The sequence below is a fragment of the Sphaerodactylus townsendi genome, linkage group LG12 (assembly GCF_021028975.2).
Source record: "Sphaerodactylus townsendi isolate TG3544 linkage group LG12, MPM_Stown_v2.3, whole genome shotgun sequence".
In the NCBI taxonomy this organism is placed as follows: Eukaryota; Metazoa; Chordata; class Lepidosauria; order Squamata; family Sphaerodactylidae; genus Sphaerodactylus; species Sphaerodactylus townsendi.
The window spans coordinates 19,811,465-19,831,505 of NC_059436.1; the positions used below are offsets into that span (position 1 = coordinate 19,811,465).

General features: G+C 46.3%; 1 protein-coding gene across 2 annotated transcripts in view; it reads right to left on the bottom strand.

Moving 5' to 3' along the window:
- The window catches only part of GRIK4 (glutamate ionotropic receptor kainate type subunit 4), a 449,540-nt gene that overhangs the window by 91,055 nt on the left and 338,444 nt on the right, over positions 1-20,041 (bottom strand). For both annotated transcript variants that reach the window (XM_048512834.1, XM_048512833.1), the window contains exon 8: positions 5,049-5,210. In XM_048512834.1, the coding sequence (XP_048368791.1) occupies positions 5,049-5,210 (162 nt within the window). The remainder of the gene's footprint in view (positions 1-5,048; positions 5,211-20,041) is intronic.

Genomic DNA, 20,041 nt, shown 5'->3' on the forward strand with positions numbered 1-20,041 from the left:
TCACCTACTTCACAAGGTGTCTGTTGTGGGGAGGGGAAGGGAAAGGAGCTTGTAAGTCGCTTTGACACTTCTTTTAAAGGTATAGAAAAGCAGGGTATAAAACCCAACTCATCCTCCTTATTGTAACTCTTTTCTCATGATGATTAGATATTGGGAACATAGAAGTGTACATCAATAGGATTCCTCCCAAACCTAGTGTTTGTGGTTACTGTGGATAGGGGGGGAAATTGACACCCCCCCCACCTTGCAATTTTCCCTCAAGAGTATTCAGTACAATTCAACAGAATGGGTGAGGAGAACAAATATGCAAACATGACTCTGTGTCCAATCCTAACCCACAAAAATGTCCATTGGCAAATGGAGGTTAAGAAAGAATTTGGATTCATACCCCATCTTTCTCTCCTGTAAGGAGACTCAAGGAGGCTTACAAGCTCCTTTCCCTTCCTCTCCCCACAACAGACACTTTACTAGGTAGGTGGGGCTGAGAGAGTTCCAAAGAACTGTGACTGGCCCAAGGTCACCCAGCAGGAATGCTGGAATGTAGGAGTGCAGAAACATCTGGTTCACCAGATAAGCTTCTGTCACTCAAGTGGAGGAGTGGGGAATCAAACCCAGCTCTCCACTACACTGAGTGTAGTGTCAAACCATAGCTGTCAAACCATAGCCTTGTGGCAACTCCAGGACAAGAGACAAACAGAGCTGGTTTGCCATTGCTTGCCTCTGTGTAGCAGTCTTGGACTTCCTTGAAAAGTCCTCATCCAAGTACTAATCAGGGCCAGCTCTGCTTAGCTTCCAAGGTCTGATGAGATCCGGCTAGCCTGGGCCATCCAGGTCCAAGTAAAAAGAAGTTAGGGATCTTTAGCTAATAATTTCCAGCACTTCCATAAACAACATATCCGAGAAGTCCTTCAGGACAAATCAAAACAGTTAATGTCACATTCATATGAATAACTGGGACAGCCACATAGTGAGGTGTGATGTAAGCTAATGTGTAAAAATTCCCCAGGGCCAAGAGCAACAACCATGCAGGAGGAGCGAATTTAAAGCAGAGGATCAGTAGGAAAGGGCGCTTCATCTATTCCGTTCAAAATATTTTCCTTCTCAAGATCACCTGTCTGAGATATTTTCTGCCCATGTGGTGTTTTATATCCACATCTGAAGGTCCTTACTAATCTGAAACCCTATGTGGATAACAGCTGGGGGTGGGGGGATTGACCTCGAGAGCCAGCTGTGGTGTAGTAGTTAAGAACGGGTGGACTCTAATCTGGAGAACCAGGTTTGATTCTCCACTCCTCCATCTGAGCAGTGGACTCTTATCTGGTGAACTGGATTAGTTTCCTCGCTCCTATCTGCCATGTGCTTCTGACTTACAGGGGCAGGGGGTCCCCTCTGGATCTTCCATGTTCACTTTTGGTCCTCACCCACCTCTTGATATTTGATAACCCAGAAAGATCCACACGGAAACTGAGATTATGTAGTTGTGGCTGTTGGAAAGCCAGAATGGTGTGGTGGTTTAGAGTAGTGGACTCTAACTGGGAGAACTGGGGTTGATTCCTCACTCCTCTACATGAAGCCTGCCGGGTGACCTGTCAGGGAATCAAAATAAAGAGGTGTGCATCTTGTGCACAGATCATGAAGATCTGGATGACAGCACCTGTCAGCCAGAGTCAGTTGGCAAAAGCCTGGTGTAACTGAATCAAACCAGTCTGATCTGGTGCTGTGGCCTTCACTGTGCTTGGGCAGTGTTTGTATAATAGTAGAGCACTATCTGTGCACATTAGCTGTTAGGGATATATGTTTACTGCGAAGCATGCTGCCGGTTTGTTCTCTGATGTTCACTTGTATATAGCTTGCACCTGTAAGTAAAATTCCTTCTTTGAAGTGAAGCTACTGTGTGGTGGAGTTATTTGTCTGCTGTGCCAAGCCGTCTTCAACTGCACTTATCTTTTCTGGTAACGCACCTTTCCGCTGATAAAACGCACGCTCTGTCATGACCTGGGGCTAGTCACAGTTCTCTCAGAACTCTCTCAGTCCTACCTGCCACGCAAGGTGTCTGTTGTGGGGAGAGGAAGGGAAAAGGAGTTTGTAAGCCACTTTGAAACTCCTTACAGAAGAGGAGGGGGGGTATAAATCTAAACTGTCTTCTTATGCAGCTTATGCCTCTGTAGCAGCTCTGAAATGTTTATCTGCGATATTAATTTTAGACTTAATATGTGTCTTAATTTCTGTCTCTTGCTAATAGTAATCATAACAAACATGGCCAGTATGATTCAGACAGAATTTGCTTGTTGTTGGGTGGTTCGGGCTCAGCGTAATGTGAATTGGTGGCCTTCTTTTTGTTGAAGATGTGAACACGGACTGATGTGTCTTGCGGGTTTGTATTGGATGTGTTTTGCTGTATTGGTTTCTTTTGTAGCTGCGGTGTTCTTTTAACATGCCAATAAAGGCTTTCTGTTCTGTTCTGTTAACTGTCTTCTTCAAGAGGGAAAAGAGCCATCAGTAAAAAGATTAAGCACCTTCACTCCAACTTCTATACTTTTTCCTCCAAAGTTGCTTAGCTCTTTCAAAACTGGAATCTGGACACTGTTGTTTACATCTGCCGGACTGCAAGAAACAGCTACCCTTCTGAACCACTCCAAGAAGATGCTTGTAAAGGACTGTGTATTAATCCCAGTGGGGCCTTGCGAAGGCAAGATCCTCAGAAGAGCAGAATTAGATGACAGGAAAGCTAGAGGGGAGAGATCAGGCTTCATTTCTGCTTCCTTGGCCTTATTACCAAGCGGGATTTATAAAGCAGCTGTCAACCAAGGCTCTTGGCAACAGAGAGGTTGCATTAGATATATAGCAAGACTTGGCAGCAGCGAATCACCTGCAGCGTCACCCTGGGCTGAAAGAGCGGGTGGATGGTGACGGGAGAGGGTGGCAGCTCAGCTTGAGCACACAGCAAGAGCGAGCGGTGGCGGCTTGGCGCAAGCTGAGGCATCAGCAAGATGTCAGTCACCTTTGGTATTTTAAGGACACGGAACAGTGACGCAAGCAGCAATCTTAATTCGTCCACTTCTGGCCACTGTGACCTTTCACGTGGACAGGAGTGAAAGAGAAGAGCTTGTCGCGTTTTGCCTATTTATCTGTTAACATTTAGAGTTGGGTTGGGGAGTGCGCACACACTTTTTTGTATACATTCCCACGCAAGGAAGATCAATTTCAGTCAAACGGTGCAGCCATTGGGGTGGTGGTTCGGTAAAAATCAAATTACCCCAAAAACCCTTATTGGGGTTTTTGCGGGTTTTATTTTTGCCAAGCTGAGTAGCCTGGGAGATGTGAGCTTCAACTGGATGCTGGAGTCCAACATTCAGTTTAAGCCCTCTCAGCCCCACCACTGGGCTTGGAACTGTGGGCAGGGCTGAGAGAGAGTTCCTGTTGGAAACTAGACTCCAGCATTCAGTTGAAGTCCCCACTCCTTGCCACCAGCAGTGGCGTAGGAGGTTAAGAGCTCATGTATCTAATCTGGAGGAACCGGGTTTGATTCCCAGCTCTGCCGCCTGAGCTGTGGAGGCTTATCTGGGGAATTCAGATTAGCCTGTACACTCCCACACATGCCAGCTGGGTGACCTTGGGCTAGTCACAGCTTCTCGGAGCTCTCTCAGCCCCACCCACCTCACAGGGTGTTTGTTGTGAGGAGGGAAGGGCAAGGAGATTGTAAGCCCCTTTGAGTCTCCTGCAGGAGAGAAAGGGGGGACATACATCCAAACTCCTCCTCCTCCTCCTCCTCCTCCTCCTCTTCTTCTTCTTCTTCTTCTTCTTCTTCTTCTTCTTCTTCTTCTTCTTCTTCTTCTTCTTCTTCTTCTTCTTCTTCTTCTTCTTCTTCTTCTTCTTCTTCTTCTTCTTCTTCTTCTTCTTCTTCATTTCCTTAGACCCCACTGCCATTTCCTAAGTCAACGTGAACAAGTCCATGTGGACTTGAGAAGCAGAGGTGGAAAGAACAGAAATGTTCTGTTCCCAACCCTCAAAACTGATTTTAAAAAACAAAGTCGACAAGCATCAGCTTCATTTTACTATCAAAAATTTCTGGCTTTCAAAAACCCGAAATTTACTGAGCACAACTGTCGGGGCTGAGCCCTAGTTGCCATGGGACTCAGAATCCTTTTTTCTAGGTAAGAAGCACTCCTTTTCCTACATGTTACACAGAGGAAGGAACAGAGATGGCCTTAGTCTAGTGACATTAACAAGCCATTTATGAGCGAGGGGATAAATACTTTTAAAGGGGTTCATGAATTCACACTGAACACATGAAGCTGCCTTATGCAGATTCAAAACCACTGGTTCCTCAAGTTTCATGCTGTCTATTTAGACTGGTAGTAGCTTCTTGGAAGTCGAGAATACTCTAATGAGTCACTCAGAACAGCGTTGCTTCTTACGATGTAAACCGAACGGAATGGAATAACATTTGAAACACAAGCTACAAACAGATCCTGAGGTTCAGTCTAGAGGATACAAACACCACAGGGCCATTTGTCTAGTCACATGACATATTTTTATATTTAAGTCTTACCACATGCATATGCCACCACAGGTATCTAACTGAACAATTCTGTGATGATTTGCCTGTAAAGCTATTCAGCCCATGGCAATGAGAACATTTGCATTATAATCCCAGGGAATGAAATTTTCGGTATTGGCTGGCTTCAGAGTTCTGATTAAAAACTGTCAGGAAGAACAGGAACTATCTAGCCATCTGGATCTATGATTCTTCTTTCAAAGTACCGACATTTGCAATTTCCTTTAGAAAGCTGCCAGCGAGATAGGGGATAAGTCCTCTAGATCTTCGGGCAAAGTTAAAAAAAAAAATGTAAACTACTCATATCAAATGCCTCAGCAGGGAACATGGTGAGCAAATCATCTAGACTGTAACCAGAAAGGGATATAAGATTCTAGATGCTTCACCATTTGCCGCCCCGGTCCTCTTTTTAAAGCTTACTACTTTGTTTTTCCCAGTACAGGCCTTACCTAAAGTTTGAGATAAGGGCTGGAGGAATATTTCTACTTACCGCTGGTCCAGTAAATGGTATATGGTCACAGTTCTCTTGCCAAGACTGGTTGAGACTCTGTGCAAACTCTTGGAAGAAAGCGTGGGACTGATTGAAAATAGAAAATCCTAAGATGTTAACTCGGTCATCCAGAAGGCTGTCCAGTCGCTGAAGGGAAAACTCCTAAAAGGAAGCCAAGAGAGGAGATTTAGGAGGTGCGGAAAGAGTTGTGTGTTTTTCAGTAGCTCAGTGAGTAGATGAAGAAAGTAGAACTGCAAGACTTGGCAATAACAGAGCACAAGGGGAATCCAAACTTAGCCCTTTCTGCACAAACGTTTAAAAATGTTTTGAGGCAGGAAATAAAACATTTCCTCCATGGAGTTCTGCAATGTTTTTACTCCCAAACATTTAATCTAAGATTAAAAAAAACCCATTAAATTCCAATCAATTACAGTTATTTAATCCAAGAGGCAAGATACCACAATCCTGTAAGGGGTATAGATAAACTGATTAATAACCAAATGGAAAAGATGGAGAAGGGGGGGGGGGGAGATGATACCATGGCTGCCTCAACCATACACCTGATTGAGGCTAACGTAACTTCTCTAAGGCCAAGGAAAAGGCAAAGAAAATATAAAAAGCTTTTGCATCAGTAATTGGTTACTCGACAAAAAGCCCTGACCTGCTTGGCCCAAGCTAACCTAGGCTAGCCTGATCTCCTTAGCCTCCAAGCAATATGAGGGTCATTATGCAGGGGTCTGAAGTCAATAAACAGACTCTGGATAGTTGATCAGAAGTCTTTATTGGACCCAGCTAGTACTTGGCTTTGGCAAAGCCAATTCTGTTGGGCTATGGAAGTACAGTTGCTCTTATCCCCTTAGCATTCCCACCATAAAACCCCCTCCCTGTTTCCCATGGAATGTGAGAACAACAACACAATGGAAAGAAAGATGTCTGGAGGTCAAGCATCTCAAGGACAGCGCAGGAAAATGTCCAGCCACCTGCCACCTCCCCCTGCTGGGATGGTGCCAGGGTTGCTTCTAGTTTAGCTACAGTTATAAGCATCAAAGAAAATGAAAGAATAGGAAAGATCTATTAACATATGAGAAGTGAAGACACTTCCCCCCTCCCCACAGGCAGGTGTGAGTCCCAGTCATTGGTGTCAGGCTCCATCCTGACCAGTGGAAGGCAATGGCAATCCACCTATTTCCTTGGAAACCCTACTGGATTGCCATAAGTCAGAAGCAACTTGATGGCACTTTGCACTCCCATATTGGACGGAGAAACTTCCTAAAGCCTGGACAGACAAGCTCATAGACTGTCCAGTTTTTTTCTCACTGAGGTATCATTGAGCTAGCATTAAAAGCAACTGCTTTGGGGGCATCTACCTAAGTGTCTCTAAGCTGCAATTAATGCCCATGACTGATAAGTTCTCCACATGTGCAGAATCTTTCTTTACATAATGAGCCAATTTAGAACATACAGAGGGTGTCTTTTGCTGAATGAGACCATTCTTCCAGTTAGTTCAGCATTATTAAGTCTGGCAGTGTGGTTAATGCGACTTTCCAGGGTTTCCGGCAGACAAAGGTGTTTCTCGGCTACCTCAGTTCCTTTTAATAAAGATGCCAGAGATGGAGCCTCAGGCCTCCGCTGACTTACAGCCCCTTCCTGTGCAAACTTTTCAGGATAATGATAATTGCCTTGTCATTCCTCTAACATTGTGAGGTATTCTGACTGGGGAGAATTATGATTTTTGTCAGGATCTCTAGGAAAATTTTTTTTTTTTTTGCTACTGTTTGGCGTCTGGAGCAACAGCTCTTTAAGGGTTCAGTAAAACCAGACTAAATACGCCTTCTCCAACGCAGGCGGCTCTGAGGAGAACAAGATGAGACGCAGGATTAAGTGGTAGTTTGGACACAATCACATTATCGTTAGGGAACGCAAAAATTGCCTGCGCACTATTGATTCGGGGTGAATGATATTATCCTTTGCTTTTTCTGACAGGCCATCTGTTTTCACGGGGTGCGTCGTCAGCCTGGAGAACAAGGGCAGGTGGAGAAAGAGAGATGGGCCTGAGGAGATTTTTTGCGTAAAAAGAGCAGTGACTATTGTGCCCAACAGTGGCACAGGGTTGGCCTGCCCTTTTCCCCACTTAGCGTTGCCAACCTCCAGGTGGGGCCTGGAGTTCTTCTGGAAGTACTCAGCTGGCCATCCAGCCTCTCTTTAAAAACCTCCAAAGAAGGAGACTCCGCCACACTCCGAGGCAGTGCATTCCACCGTCAAACAGCCTTGATGGTCAGGAAGTTTTTCCTGATGTTTAGGTGGAATCTCTTTTCCTTCACCTTGAACCCATTACTCCTGGTCCTAGTCTCTGGAGCTGCAGAAAACAAGCTTGCTCCCTCGCCAACATGACATCCCTTCAAATATCTAAACATGGCTATCATGTTACCTCTTCACCTTCTCTGCACCAAACTAAACATACCGAACTCCCTAAGCCATTCTTCGCAGGGCATAGATTCCAGACCAGACCTGGGCATTATACGGCCCGCGGGCCACATCCGGCCTGCCGGATGACCCTGACTGGCCCCCCTGCCATGCTGGGGAGCGAGGCGCCTTTGAAAGCCCCGCGGAAGCCGGTTGCCTTGGCTGCCGGCTTCTGCGGGCCTTTCAAAAGTGCCTTGCCCCCCTGCCTTTTGGCCCGGCTCTCCACAATATTTTCTGTTTCTTATGCGACCCCATGGAAAAAATAATTGCCCACCCCTGTTCCAGACCTTTTACCATTTTGGTGACCCTTCTTGAATTGCAGTGCCTAGAACTGTACACAATATTGCAGGTGAGGTCTAACCAATGCAGAATAGAGAGGTACAATCACATCCCTCAGTCTAGACACTATACTCCTGTTGATACAGGCCAGAATCGCATTGGCTTTCCCAACCTGGAGTTGGCAACCCTACCTGGGAACTCTAGTGGAGTCTGGAGAAAAGATGGGGCTCAGCAGGGATGCATTAGCATAGCATCCACCCTCCAAAGCGTTCAAATCCCCAGCTTCCACAGACTGCGCTTTAAGCAGGCAGTGAGTATGTGGATTAAATAATAACACCACTTTGCGAAGATACGGCAGCGCTATTTCCAAAGTGCTAGGCTGGTGTTATTAAATAATAGAAGAGAGAGATGTTCCCTGGGAGACGGCATTTGGGGAGGGGGCAGGAGGGGGCAAAATCTCTCTCTGGCAACCGCTGTTATCGGCAGGGGGCCTAATCTACACACTCAATTTTTTTTACAGCCTCTGGAAAAACTCCCGTGAGTGACTTAAATCTTTGACTTGCAGAGAAGGTCCCTTCTCTATCAAGGCAAGGCAGAAAGGTTCTGCAAGACATATGGAGATCAGCCAGAAGATGGGAGGTATCGCCCACAGCCACTTATGACTCAGCACCTTTACAGAAGGCGCCGTGCCTCATCTCATTTGCTCAGCACAAATATGTGGGAACACACGCCGAGCAGCAAATGGCCTGCTCCTGAACGGTGCTGAGCTCTCCTTGGTTCTAGATGCCAGTTCCAAATCCTACACGGAGCATGTAAGCTGCTGTGTAAAGGTGCCTCCATTCAGTGGCATGGCTCCAACACCCATTTAGTGTTGCCAGTCTCCCAGAATTACTGCTGATCTCCAGATAACAGAGTTCCGTTCTCCTGGAGAAAATGGCTGCTTCAGAAGAAGACTGAATGGAATTAAACACCGTTGAGCTCCCTCCCCTCCCCTCCCCGAATCACGTCCTCCTCAGACTCCACCTCCAAATCTCTAAGAATTTCCCAACCTGGAGTTGGTAACAACAACACACAAAACCTAGACCTATGGCCCTTTCTGCACAACACAAATAAAACGTCTTGCAGACATTTGAAGAAGAACCGTTTTGGCTTTTTTTGGCCACAGCATGGACACATAAAGCATTGGCAGGGAGAAGAGTTCTTTTCCTGCCTCCCCCTGCCCAACTCTTACTTTCAGTTCCCACTGAGCAACGCATGCCCACCATTTTCATCTCTCTTCAGAAGGCTCCATGTTGCCGCCATTTGCAGAATGTTCCCACAGGGTTCCCTTGGCTTGCAGCTCATCTGCGCATCATTTAAGTGTATAACATTTATTAATAAAGTCAGTTTTTCCTGGCAATCCTGTGCATGTGTTGTTGTTTTTCTTTTTTTGTTTAAAAAGAGAGATCTTCAAAGCTGTGACGTCACAATGTGAGAATCACAGCCGATTCATTTAAAATGAACAAAAATAGGGAAAAACAACACTTGCGCAGGATCACTAGAAACTGCCGTTGCTGCTACCATTGCTGCTGCCGTCGTGGTCTTAGGGGAGCTGCGTCCTCTGCCTCCCCATGGTAAGCAACATGGGGGCAGGTAAATCCAGGCCGGCCAGCGGCGCTGGCTCCAGACAACTCTTGATCCCATTATTCAACACAGGGGTGTAACAAGGCAAACTGGAGCCCTGGGCAAAACCTGAGTTGGTCCATAACCTTGGCCCCCATGAACTGAACTGCACAGTCTCAAATCTTTCATGGTCTCATCAGGCGACTGCCCTAATAATACCCCACAGGTTTGGTGCAGTTTGGTTCAAGGGGGCCAAAGTTATGGACCCTCAAAACTGTAGCCCCCATCTCCTATAAGTTCCCATTGGAAACAATGGGGGATGGGGCACCCCTTTTGGGAATCCATAACTTTGGACTCCCTGAACCAAACCTCACCAAACTAGGGAGGTACCATAAGGACAGTCTCCTGATGATACTCTGAAAGTTCGGTGCCTCTAGCCTAAAAACTGCACCCCCTGCAGGCCACAAATGGAAAACCACTAAAAATACCCAAAAACGAACCCTGCATTTTTGGTGCCCCCAACAAGGTGATGCCCTGGGCAGCTGCCCACCTTGCCCAATGGGCATTACACCCCTGATTCAACAGCTCCTCCTTTTGATCGCCTTCCCCTGTCTCTGGTGTCACTCGCACCTCCTGAAAGCATAGGCCCATTAGAAGCTTTCACAGTTGTTTGTTCCAAACTCTAAAACAGGGGTCCCCAAACTTTTTAAACCGGGGGCCAGTTCACTGTCCCTCAGACTGTTGGAGGGCCGGACTAAAAAAAACTATGAACAAATTCCTATGCACAAATGATTGTAAAATGTTTGATTTCACCTTTCAGCCTTTCTGTCATGGTCTATTTTTAGAACAGTGACCAAAGTATGTCAAGTACAGGGTGGGCTCCAAATATTGTTGGGGAGGCTGTGGAATACCTTCCCCTGTAAAAAAAAAGCAGAACTTTCCCAATGAAGCATTCCATCTAACCCAGGATCAGGTATCTTCCTGGGTTCTTTCCTCCCTAGCAGCCAGCGAGCGATTCGCCAGCCTGGCTGATGCCAATGGGAGTGAGGCGGAACAGAAAGCCTGAGAGCAACACATGGAGTAGCTGAGAGGGAAGGGCGGAGCAGGCGTTGCCACATGTAAGGTTTCCAACTCTGGGTCAGAAAATTCATGGAGATTTGGGGGGTGCCATCATGTAACTGCAATCAACAGCCGTTGGGGCCAGTTCCTCCTCTCCCTCGAGCCCCCACTGCACATGAATGGAGCCATCGCCGCCATGGCTGGCGGGCCGGATAAATGCCTTCAGGGGGCCACATTTGGCCCCCGGGCCATAGTTTGGGGACCCCTGCTCTAAAACCTCAACTAATGGTATGTGGGAAAGAACAAGTGCTTGTCCCAGAAGATGAGTGGATTTTATACCTCACTTTTCTTAACTGTAAGGAGTCTCAAAGCAGCTTATTATCACCTTCAGTTCTTCAGTCAGATCATAGCACAGTCAAGGGGACTGGTTGTGTCGAGCAAATGCGGGACCTTTGGATGTAAATGCCGACACACAGAACGCTTAATGCCGATTGTCATAACCCGACGATAAGCAAACGTATTCCTTGGGAGCATCTCCCTGCCGCGTCAAGTGTGACTGGCTACACACCCGCGATTGGCCTTCTCTAATTACTTCTCTTTGAATGCCAAGAAAGGCCAAGTTGCTATTGTTAGGCTACCAGCATTAGCGAGCCCAGCTCTTTTCATTTCCATCGATTCGCCAGGCAAATAACCTTCCCTCCTCCCTTCCCAGCCCCGGGTCACAGAATCTCTCTTCGTTTTGCTCGATCCTTATCATAGTTTTAATAACCCAGATCACTTGCAAAGCCAAGAGGCAGCAAGGCAGCTTTCTGGGAGAGAACGAGCGTGATAAAGGACGCCAAGATCTTGCTCACTTTAATTTCTTCCAAAGCCCTGCCTTTTCCCCTCTCCCCAACACATGCACGCACACACATTTGTATCTTCTTCTATTAATTACTGCAAAGGCTTTATTGGATTTCCAGATCTGCCGCTGATTAACAACCTCCCAACTGTTCCCCGAATGGAGCTGATGCTGCTATAAGAGCGCTGATTAGGGGACGGATCCAGAATTGGAGAAAGCGAGGCTGCCTGAGGAAAGACGCGGCTGCCTTACGCGACTAAGCCCCCCTGAGCTCTCAAAGCTTTTCACCCGCCATCTGCATCGGTTATTTTTTTTATTTTTAGAGAGAGACAAAAGAGAGGCTGGGAGAGGATAAACAACAGCTCAGGCTTGGAATCCCCTATTCTGTCTACACCTCCAGCAAAATCCCCTTCATTCTCAATTAGGTGACGGAGAGTTTTCGAGCCAGCCAGAGCGCTGTTCCTCTGCCGCTGCAGCTGTTTCACCTCTTGCTCTTCTCCAAACGCCGAAGTAAAAGCTTCAGCTTCTGGTCCTGGCTTCATTGTAGGGTCAGAACGGGCTGAGAATCACAGAGTTGGAAGAGACCATATGGGCCATCCAGTCCAACCCCCTGCAATGCAGGAACACACAATCAAAGCACAGAGACGCATCCAGCTTCTGTTTAAAAACCTCCAAAGAAGGAGACTCCACCACACTCCGAGGCAGCGCATTTCACTGTTGAACAGTCCTTACCTTCAGGAAGTTTTTCCTACTGTTTAGGTGGAATCTCTTTCCTGTACTTTGAACCATTACTCCTTGTCCTAGTCTCTAGAGCAGCAGAAAACAAGCTTGCTCCATCTTCAACAAGAAATCCCTTCAAATATTCATGGCTATCATGTCACCATTTAACCTTCTCTTTTCTAAACATACCCAACTCCCTAAGTTGCTCCTCATAAGGCATGGATTCTGGACCTTTTACTATTTTGGCTGCCTTCCTTTGGGCCTGTTCCAGCTTGCCAATATCCTTTTGAATTGCGGTGCCCAGAACTGGACAGAGTATTCCAGTTGAGGTCTGACCAATGCAGAACAGGGTGGAACAATTACATCCCTCGATCTGGACACTACACAGCTCAGAATTGCATTGGCTTTCTTGGCTGCTGCATCACACTGCTGACTCATGTTCAGTTTGTGGTGTACCAAGACTCCCAGATCCCTTTCACATGTACTGTTGTCAAGCCAGGTGTCCCCCATCCCGTATGTATGAATTTCATTTTTTTTCTTGCCTTGTAGTATCTTACATTTATCTCTGTTGAAATTCAAGAAACATAAAAGTTGGGCTGTCTCAGATTTAGCCAGTTATTCACCCACCCCCAAACTACAGTCTAAGGACTACTTTACAGGGCTGTCAGAAGGATATGAAAACTGTGAATACTTGAAACGTGCTGTGTAAACACTAAGTCAGTGGTCTTCCACACTTTGGGTGTGTGAGAGAGAATAAAATCAACATGGTGGTGGCAGCTACTGCCCAAGTGTGTTATTTTAATCTACACAACCAATCAGAAATGCCAGCCGCTTCTTAGAAGCCCTGCTGAGCATGAGTCCTGTTTGGTCTCACCCACTTGGTAAAAAACACTTGATGTGTATCAGGGAAGGTGTTTGGCAAGCACCACTTCACCAGTTTGTGTTGGCCACACAGGATGTGCTCCATCATTCATTCCCTTTCCCTTCCCTTTCTCTCTTTTAACCAAACTTTCCAATATTCTCCCTGTCAAGTAGAGATGACAGCTGTACAAACTTGCCAAGAATGAACAAAGGAACCTCCCACAGACCTCGGCTTGGATTCGCACTCATTTTAATAGCTTTAGCCTATTTCAGACGGTGTGTGTGTTGGGGGTGGGGGGTGGGGGAGAAACACTGCCCTTCCTCCACTTCCACACCCATGTGTGTTTGAAGAGGATCCAAGGTAACAGACAAGTAGAGGCAGGGACAGGTGTCAAAAGAGGTCCAGGGGAGAGAGGCTTCCTCCCACGAGATAGGAAGTACCTCTTCTAGTGGAATGGATTTGTGGGGCCGATTCCAAATTGGTTACCCTTCAACAGAACCCAAAATCTGCCAATGAAACAATGACTTTATGGGCTCACAGCAAGGCCATCTCTGACCCACTTGGAGAAGTGCCATTTTTGGAATCCCTGGGGTGATCACAGTGGTTTTCACTGTGTTCTGCTTGGGGTCACCAAGGGATTCTTCACCACTAATTGTATTTTTCAAAACTCAAACCTCCCAATTTCATCATTTCCCCCCCTGGTCTCCTAAGATAGCTACCACCTCCTTCCAATACATAGAAGGTCCAGGAAGTGGCTACAGATTAATTCAACATTGAGGTTCTATCTTTCTGTGAGACAAAGTATCGAAAGGGTTCCTTGTCCGAACTTCTCTGTGATCCCAGCAGTTCTCCAACTGAGGGACAGTCATTTCTCCTCCCTGCCCTGACATTTTCTATCAAACGAAGGCATTTCTTCAGGCTTAACATCCCTCCTCTGTGAATACACAGGCCTTCAGGGTCTATAAATGCTAAGCTGCTAAGTCAATTTATCACTATTAAGCTACCTGGACAACATTTTCATTTGTCTGCTAAACTGTACAAGATTACCCTAAGTGCCTTATGGTGCTAAGGGGGGAAAAATGTACATCCATAATACATTGTCTATCAATAATTGCATAATAAACCACGCATGCACAAAAATCAATTCTTCCAGTAAATAGGAAATTGTCTGAACATAAGACGTAGTCATGTTCTGGGAGCTGCCGGAAGGTCACTGAATCAAGAGGTTGAATGAATGTAACAAAAGTTGCCAGCGGAAGCTATTTGCCATAACTTCATCAGGCCACCTGAAAACATCTAGCAGTTGGGTCTACAAAAATGAAGATTTTCCAGACTTGACCCAGCAGCAGAACTTGGGGTTATGAATCGAATGGGACATTATAACAATGGTGGGAAATGATCCCACAACTGACTTGGGATCAGTTTGGGAGCAGCAGTGGCGTAGGAGGTTAAGAGCTCGTGTATCTAATCTGGAGGAACCGGGTTTGATTCCCCGCTCTGCCACCTGAGCTGTGGAGGCTTATCTGGGGAATTCAGATTAGCCTGTACACTCCCACACATGCCAGCTGGGTGACCTTGGGCTAGTCACAGCTTCTCGGAGCTCTCTCAGCCCCACCTACCTCACAGGGTGTTTGTTGTGAGGGGGGAAGGGCAAGGAGATTGTAAGCCCCTTTGAGTCTCCTGCAGGAGAGAAAGGGGGGATATTAATCCAAACTCTTCTTCTTATTATTATTATAGTGACCCCTTAGGGTTTTCAAGGGTTTCCCCTCATATGCATGCAAATTTATTTGTTTTATTGATTTGTTTTATTATATTTATATGCAGCCCTTCTCCTTGAGCCCTTCCCCTTGAGGTCCCACAAATGTGGTTTTCAACATTTAAAATACAATCAGAACACAAAACCATACATGACAACAATTAAAAGCCAGATGGCAAATAAAATCAGTTTCCATTAAAATAACTCTGCCAATGTAGACAATAGAGGGGAGGAGAAGAGGGTGGCCAGTTGAATAGTATAACAGTAGTTGCCTCAACCGTAAACCTGGTGGAACAGCTGTCTTACCCTGCAGAATTTCATCAGGTCCTGCAGGGCCCAGATGTCACTTCGCAGGCAGGGGCCAGAGCCAAGAATGCCGGCATCATTCAGGTCAGGGACTACCAGTAGATTGTTATTTGATGATGCAATGTCTGTCGGGGGGGGGGGGGGGACATACTGCAGAGGCGTATCTAGGGAAAATGGAGCCCAGCTCTCCCCCCTCCTGGCTCCATTTTCCCTAGATACGGAGTGGGGGGAGAGAGAGCTGTCTGCTGATCTCATGAAGGAGCAACAGATTGATGACAGCACTCAAGTCTACCTCCCAAAAGCTGGCGAGGCATCCAGGTCTACTGCCTGAAGCCAGTGAATGCAGCCCAGACATGGAGGGAGCTGCCAGGCGCCATGCCGCAGAAGAGACTGGGCGCAAGGACCCAGTCGGTGCCTAGCGGCCTCCCCATGTGATTAGATGGCGGTGGTCCGGGGACATGTGACAGCACATGTCCCCGTGGGCGGTACGCCCCTGATATATTGGGAGAGGTAGTCCTGAAGATGTGTTTAGAGCTTTGAAGGTCAACATCACAAACTTGAAAGAAGGTGGGGATGGGGAAATCCAGAAGCTAATGAGCTATTGTGAAATTAATTCTATTGCTAGTTTTTTAGAGTAATGCAAAATCTCTCGTGTTCTCTATTTGTGGTTTTGGGCATCTATGAAAAACATTCATTTCCTTGCTTGTCTATAATTTTCTCTCTGTACACTGTCTCATCACTGTTAGAATTCAAGCATCAATGTGGTTACAATTTGTTCTATTTGAATGGATTTCTAGTCAGGGATTGCAGCTGAACAAATTGTTTTAATTAAAACTTTTCATCAGATATATGAACCGATCGCTATATGGCACTGCCTATGCCAGCATTGAAGATGCAATCTGAGGCATGCTTTCTTGGGAGTAAGACCCACTGAATTTATTTCTAAGTAAATGCAGGATTGGGCTTGGTGGAGAAGGCATTGCACAGTGCAATCAGGGCATGTTTCATCAGGACTAAATCTCATGGCTATGCGGTGAGAATTTGTCTCCAGATAAGTGCGCATCAGAATGCAAATTCAGTTTCCCATATTTGGAAAAGAAAATAGCAAAAGACTGGGCCCACTGGGGATAGTGTTTAGTGGCTAGTGTGTCAGGGAGAACAGTGGACTAGAAAGAAAGCAAATAAATAAGTACATTAAAATGGCCATTTCTGCATGTATGCCTCATCTCATAGCTGTGAGCTTAGCAGTGGGTTTTTCCTGTGATTTTTGTTGTAATGGGAAAAACCTATTGCACAGTGTCCACAGCCAATCTGATCTGCCACTTGGCCTACACCCCCCCCCCCCTTCCTTGTTCAATCTGTCTGGGAGGAACTGCTCCTTAAGAGGGCTGGAGGAGCAAGAAAACCCAAAGAAAGGAAAACACATGTTGATTCCCTTTGCTTTTCCTTTGCTTTCCCTGAAAAGTTGCACTTTGAGAGCTTTCAGAAATTGTGGACATTCTCAGATCTGATGGCATAGTGAGTTCCGGAGAGGGGGAAATGTGTGTGCAACCAAGAATCTAATCTGAAGGGAAGGCACACACAATGCAAAGGAGACAAAACGTGCGTGAATGGCCAATGAGTCAGACCAGGACCGGAGAGATGGGGCTGAAATTCTTAACTGTGGCATGAAGTCTGCCGGGTGGCCTGGTCCTAGTCACTTTCTCTCCAGTGTCTCTTTTAGCTGAATCAAATCCAGAATTGATGATGATAAAGCTGCTTTATACAGAATCAGACGCTTGACTGACTACTTTCACACTTTTACTAAACTAGTAATATTTACAAAATGTACAATAGGGCTCAACATATGAGCTCTATTAAAATTCCAAAACAGCAATTCACTTGGACTGGTTACAAATTCCAAGAACATATGCTACATCAAGCTGAACAATTCAGACTGTATATATTTATTTGAAGACCTGGTTCTTGTCATTTGTAACCAGTCTCAGAGAACTGTGCTTTTTGAATTTGAATGAAGCTCATATGTGGAGCCCTATTGTACGCTTTGTAAATATTTACTAGTTTAGTAAAAGTGTGAAAGTAGTCAGTCAATTGGACTGCTAGTCACATTTGTGCAACTGTGTTCACTGTTTCAGATTTAGTTGCACACACCCGACCCCCACCCCAAGCTTTTGGGGTTTGATTATTGTTTCCTAGATCTAAGTCTGACATCTTAACCACTATACCATGCTGGCTCTCACATCACTTACTACCTGACCTGTCTACCTGGAAATGCTGGGGGCTGAACCTGCAACCTTCCACATGCAAAGCAGAGGCTCTTCCACTGAGTTATAGCCCCTTGATCTACCTTACAGGGTTGTTGTGAGCATAAAAACTGGAAAGGGGAGAAACAACATATGTCCTCATGAGATCCTTGGAGAGGGAGGGAAATAAACTATTATTGAGCATACAGAATTTATGTGTATGTTTGTGTCCACACAGCCATGCCTCAGCTCTATCAAAACCATGTTTCTTCAGAACTGAATCCTGGGACTGCAAGGAACCTGCTGAACCAACTAGGGTTGCCATGAGTCGGAAGTGACTTAATGGTACTTAATACACACACTTAACAAAGCCTGATTCTCTAGTTGTCTCCCATGTTTTGCAGCTGCAGTTTTGTAGTGGACTGAGTATGTATGAGACCAGGAGAGGGAGATCCAGTTATTGAGGCTTGTTGGTGGGACTCTACCCTCAAGCCATGAGAAAGAACTTTTTCCAAAAACCTGGGCTAAAGAAGATGTCAGCAATGGCTGCTAGATCGACTGGCGAGGCTCATTCCCAACACATCCAGAGAGAAGTATATGTACAATCCAGGGGAAAGTCTAACTTCAGTTGAAAGCCCCATTAAATAAAGAGATAAGCTGTCAGAAGATGGATGGATGATATGTATATTTTAAAGAAGAGGATATTAAACTAATAGGAGATGATGAGAGCAAATTATAGACATAAGACAACGGAAGAAAGTGTGATGTTGAACAGATTGCAGTAAAAATGGATGGATGGAACACGACACATGTGAATGATCATCGCAGCCTCTGAATAGATCTTGTCCAGCTATATTTCCCCAAAACCTTTCTCTCCTTCTCCAAGTTTGAGAGACGGATCACAACTTTACTCCTGGGAAGAACACACTTTATACTATTGTCATCACCCTTATTGCAGGGGGTACAGCATCACTATGGCATGCCTGCAGGGCAGCAGTGTACCACGCGGGGGGACATATGGGGTCAAATGTCCCTGGGCTGCAGCCATTTAGTCACGTGGGGGTGGAAAATTGCCCCCCCCCATCCCTCCGCCCCAGGTCCATACACTGACTTCAAGACCTGGTGCAAAAAAATGTTTGGTCGGGGAGGGCGGTCACCCATATGGGAGGGGGGATGTGAAAAACTCAAGATTTTGAACTGGGCTACATTTTCCCTAGATATGCCTCTGCTGCAGGGGCAGCTGGAATCAATGCAACCATCTAGAACTTTGCGTTCATGAAGGGTGTATTATGGAAAACAATGGCTAGGACAAGAACTAAACTCTCCCCCCTGGCTGAGTCTAGAGTTTAACTGCATGCCCCGATTCTGAAGTTCACATGAACTTCAAAGCCTGCCGTTTAAACCTGGACCCAGCCAGACCGAGCCTAGTATTGAACTGTAGGCTCAGCCTGGCCAGGTCTAGCTTTGTACTGCTGCCTGCCTCCAAAGTTCATGTGACTTCGGAGGTGGAGCTTCAGGAGCAGAGCTTGTAGTATAAATCTGGACCCAGCCAGGTCAAGCCCACAGTTTGATGCTGGGCTCAGCCTGGCCAGGTCCAGCTTTAAAATAAGGCTTCGAGCTTGCGATATGAAGCTGGACCCAAACAAACCAAGCTCAACATCAAACCGTAGGCATGGCCTGGAGGGATCTCGTTTTACACTGCTGGCTCAGCCTCTGAAATCCATCTGGACTTTGAAGGCAGAGTTTGCAGTTTAAAGCTGGACTCTCCAGGGCAAAGCAAAATTATTGGCAGGGAGAAGGCTGGGTGGACAAGAGCACTCTCTTCAAGTGGTGCCCAGGGCAGGTGCCCTAGCTGCCCCACCCTAGATACGTCTCTGCTTCCATGTCAAGAAAAACTCTAGTGAACTGGAGTAAAGAGCTAAGCTAGCATCCTGTTTTCCCACAAAAGCCAACCAAATGTACCCGAAAAGCCAAGAAGCATGGCATTAAGGTTAAAGATTCCCCCCACCTCAAGCTTCCCAATCAAGGGTATTCAGAGGTACCCAGCCCATGAACTTGGGAATTCCATTTAGCTAGTCTGCAATTCTGATAGCTCATCCAGCTAGAGGAGAACCAAAATCGCACTCACACAAGGGAAGAAGAGCCTGTGACCACTTTGCCCATCCATTTATTTGCTGTGTCTGACCTTAGAAGCTACTTTCTCTCCTAGAGAAAACTGGCTGCTAGAAATAAGCAGAGAAGGTAAACTACTGGAGACAGAAGAAGAGATAAATAATGAATGGAGAAAGTTGGTCAGCAGTTCCAACTGATAGCAGCCAGAACTGGGCTTGGTCAGATATAAAGTCCATCTCACTTGGCCTGGATCCAAGGGTATGAGCTGAACAGGTTCCAGCAAACAGTCGAGGCAATATAGAAAATCTGCCTGCAATCACTGATCTGCAAGGCTTAATTCACGCACACACATTTCTGCTTGATTCCCCAGACCCTGGAGCGGCCCCATGTCATGAAATGTAGCCTACGTGCCAGATCGACCCACAACAACATTTGCTTGGGGTTCTGGGGCAGCTATGAACTCATCCCACACCAGCGCTTCGGCAGACACGAGATTATCACCCATGCCCTGTGCCAGCACTTTCCGTCTGTTTTTCTCAAGCGGCATTTTCTCTCCGCTGAACTGTCTAATTAATGGGATTTAAAGTCACGATGAGTCACCGATCTTGATGGAAAGAAGCCAGTGTTGCGCCTCCTCAGCCTGACATCCCCAGATCCACAAAGATGCAGGGAAAGAAACTAATTTTCATCAAACTCAGAGCGGGTGGGGGGACCGGAAGGAAAGCACTGGACAAGACAGATTCCCAGATG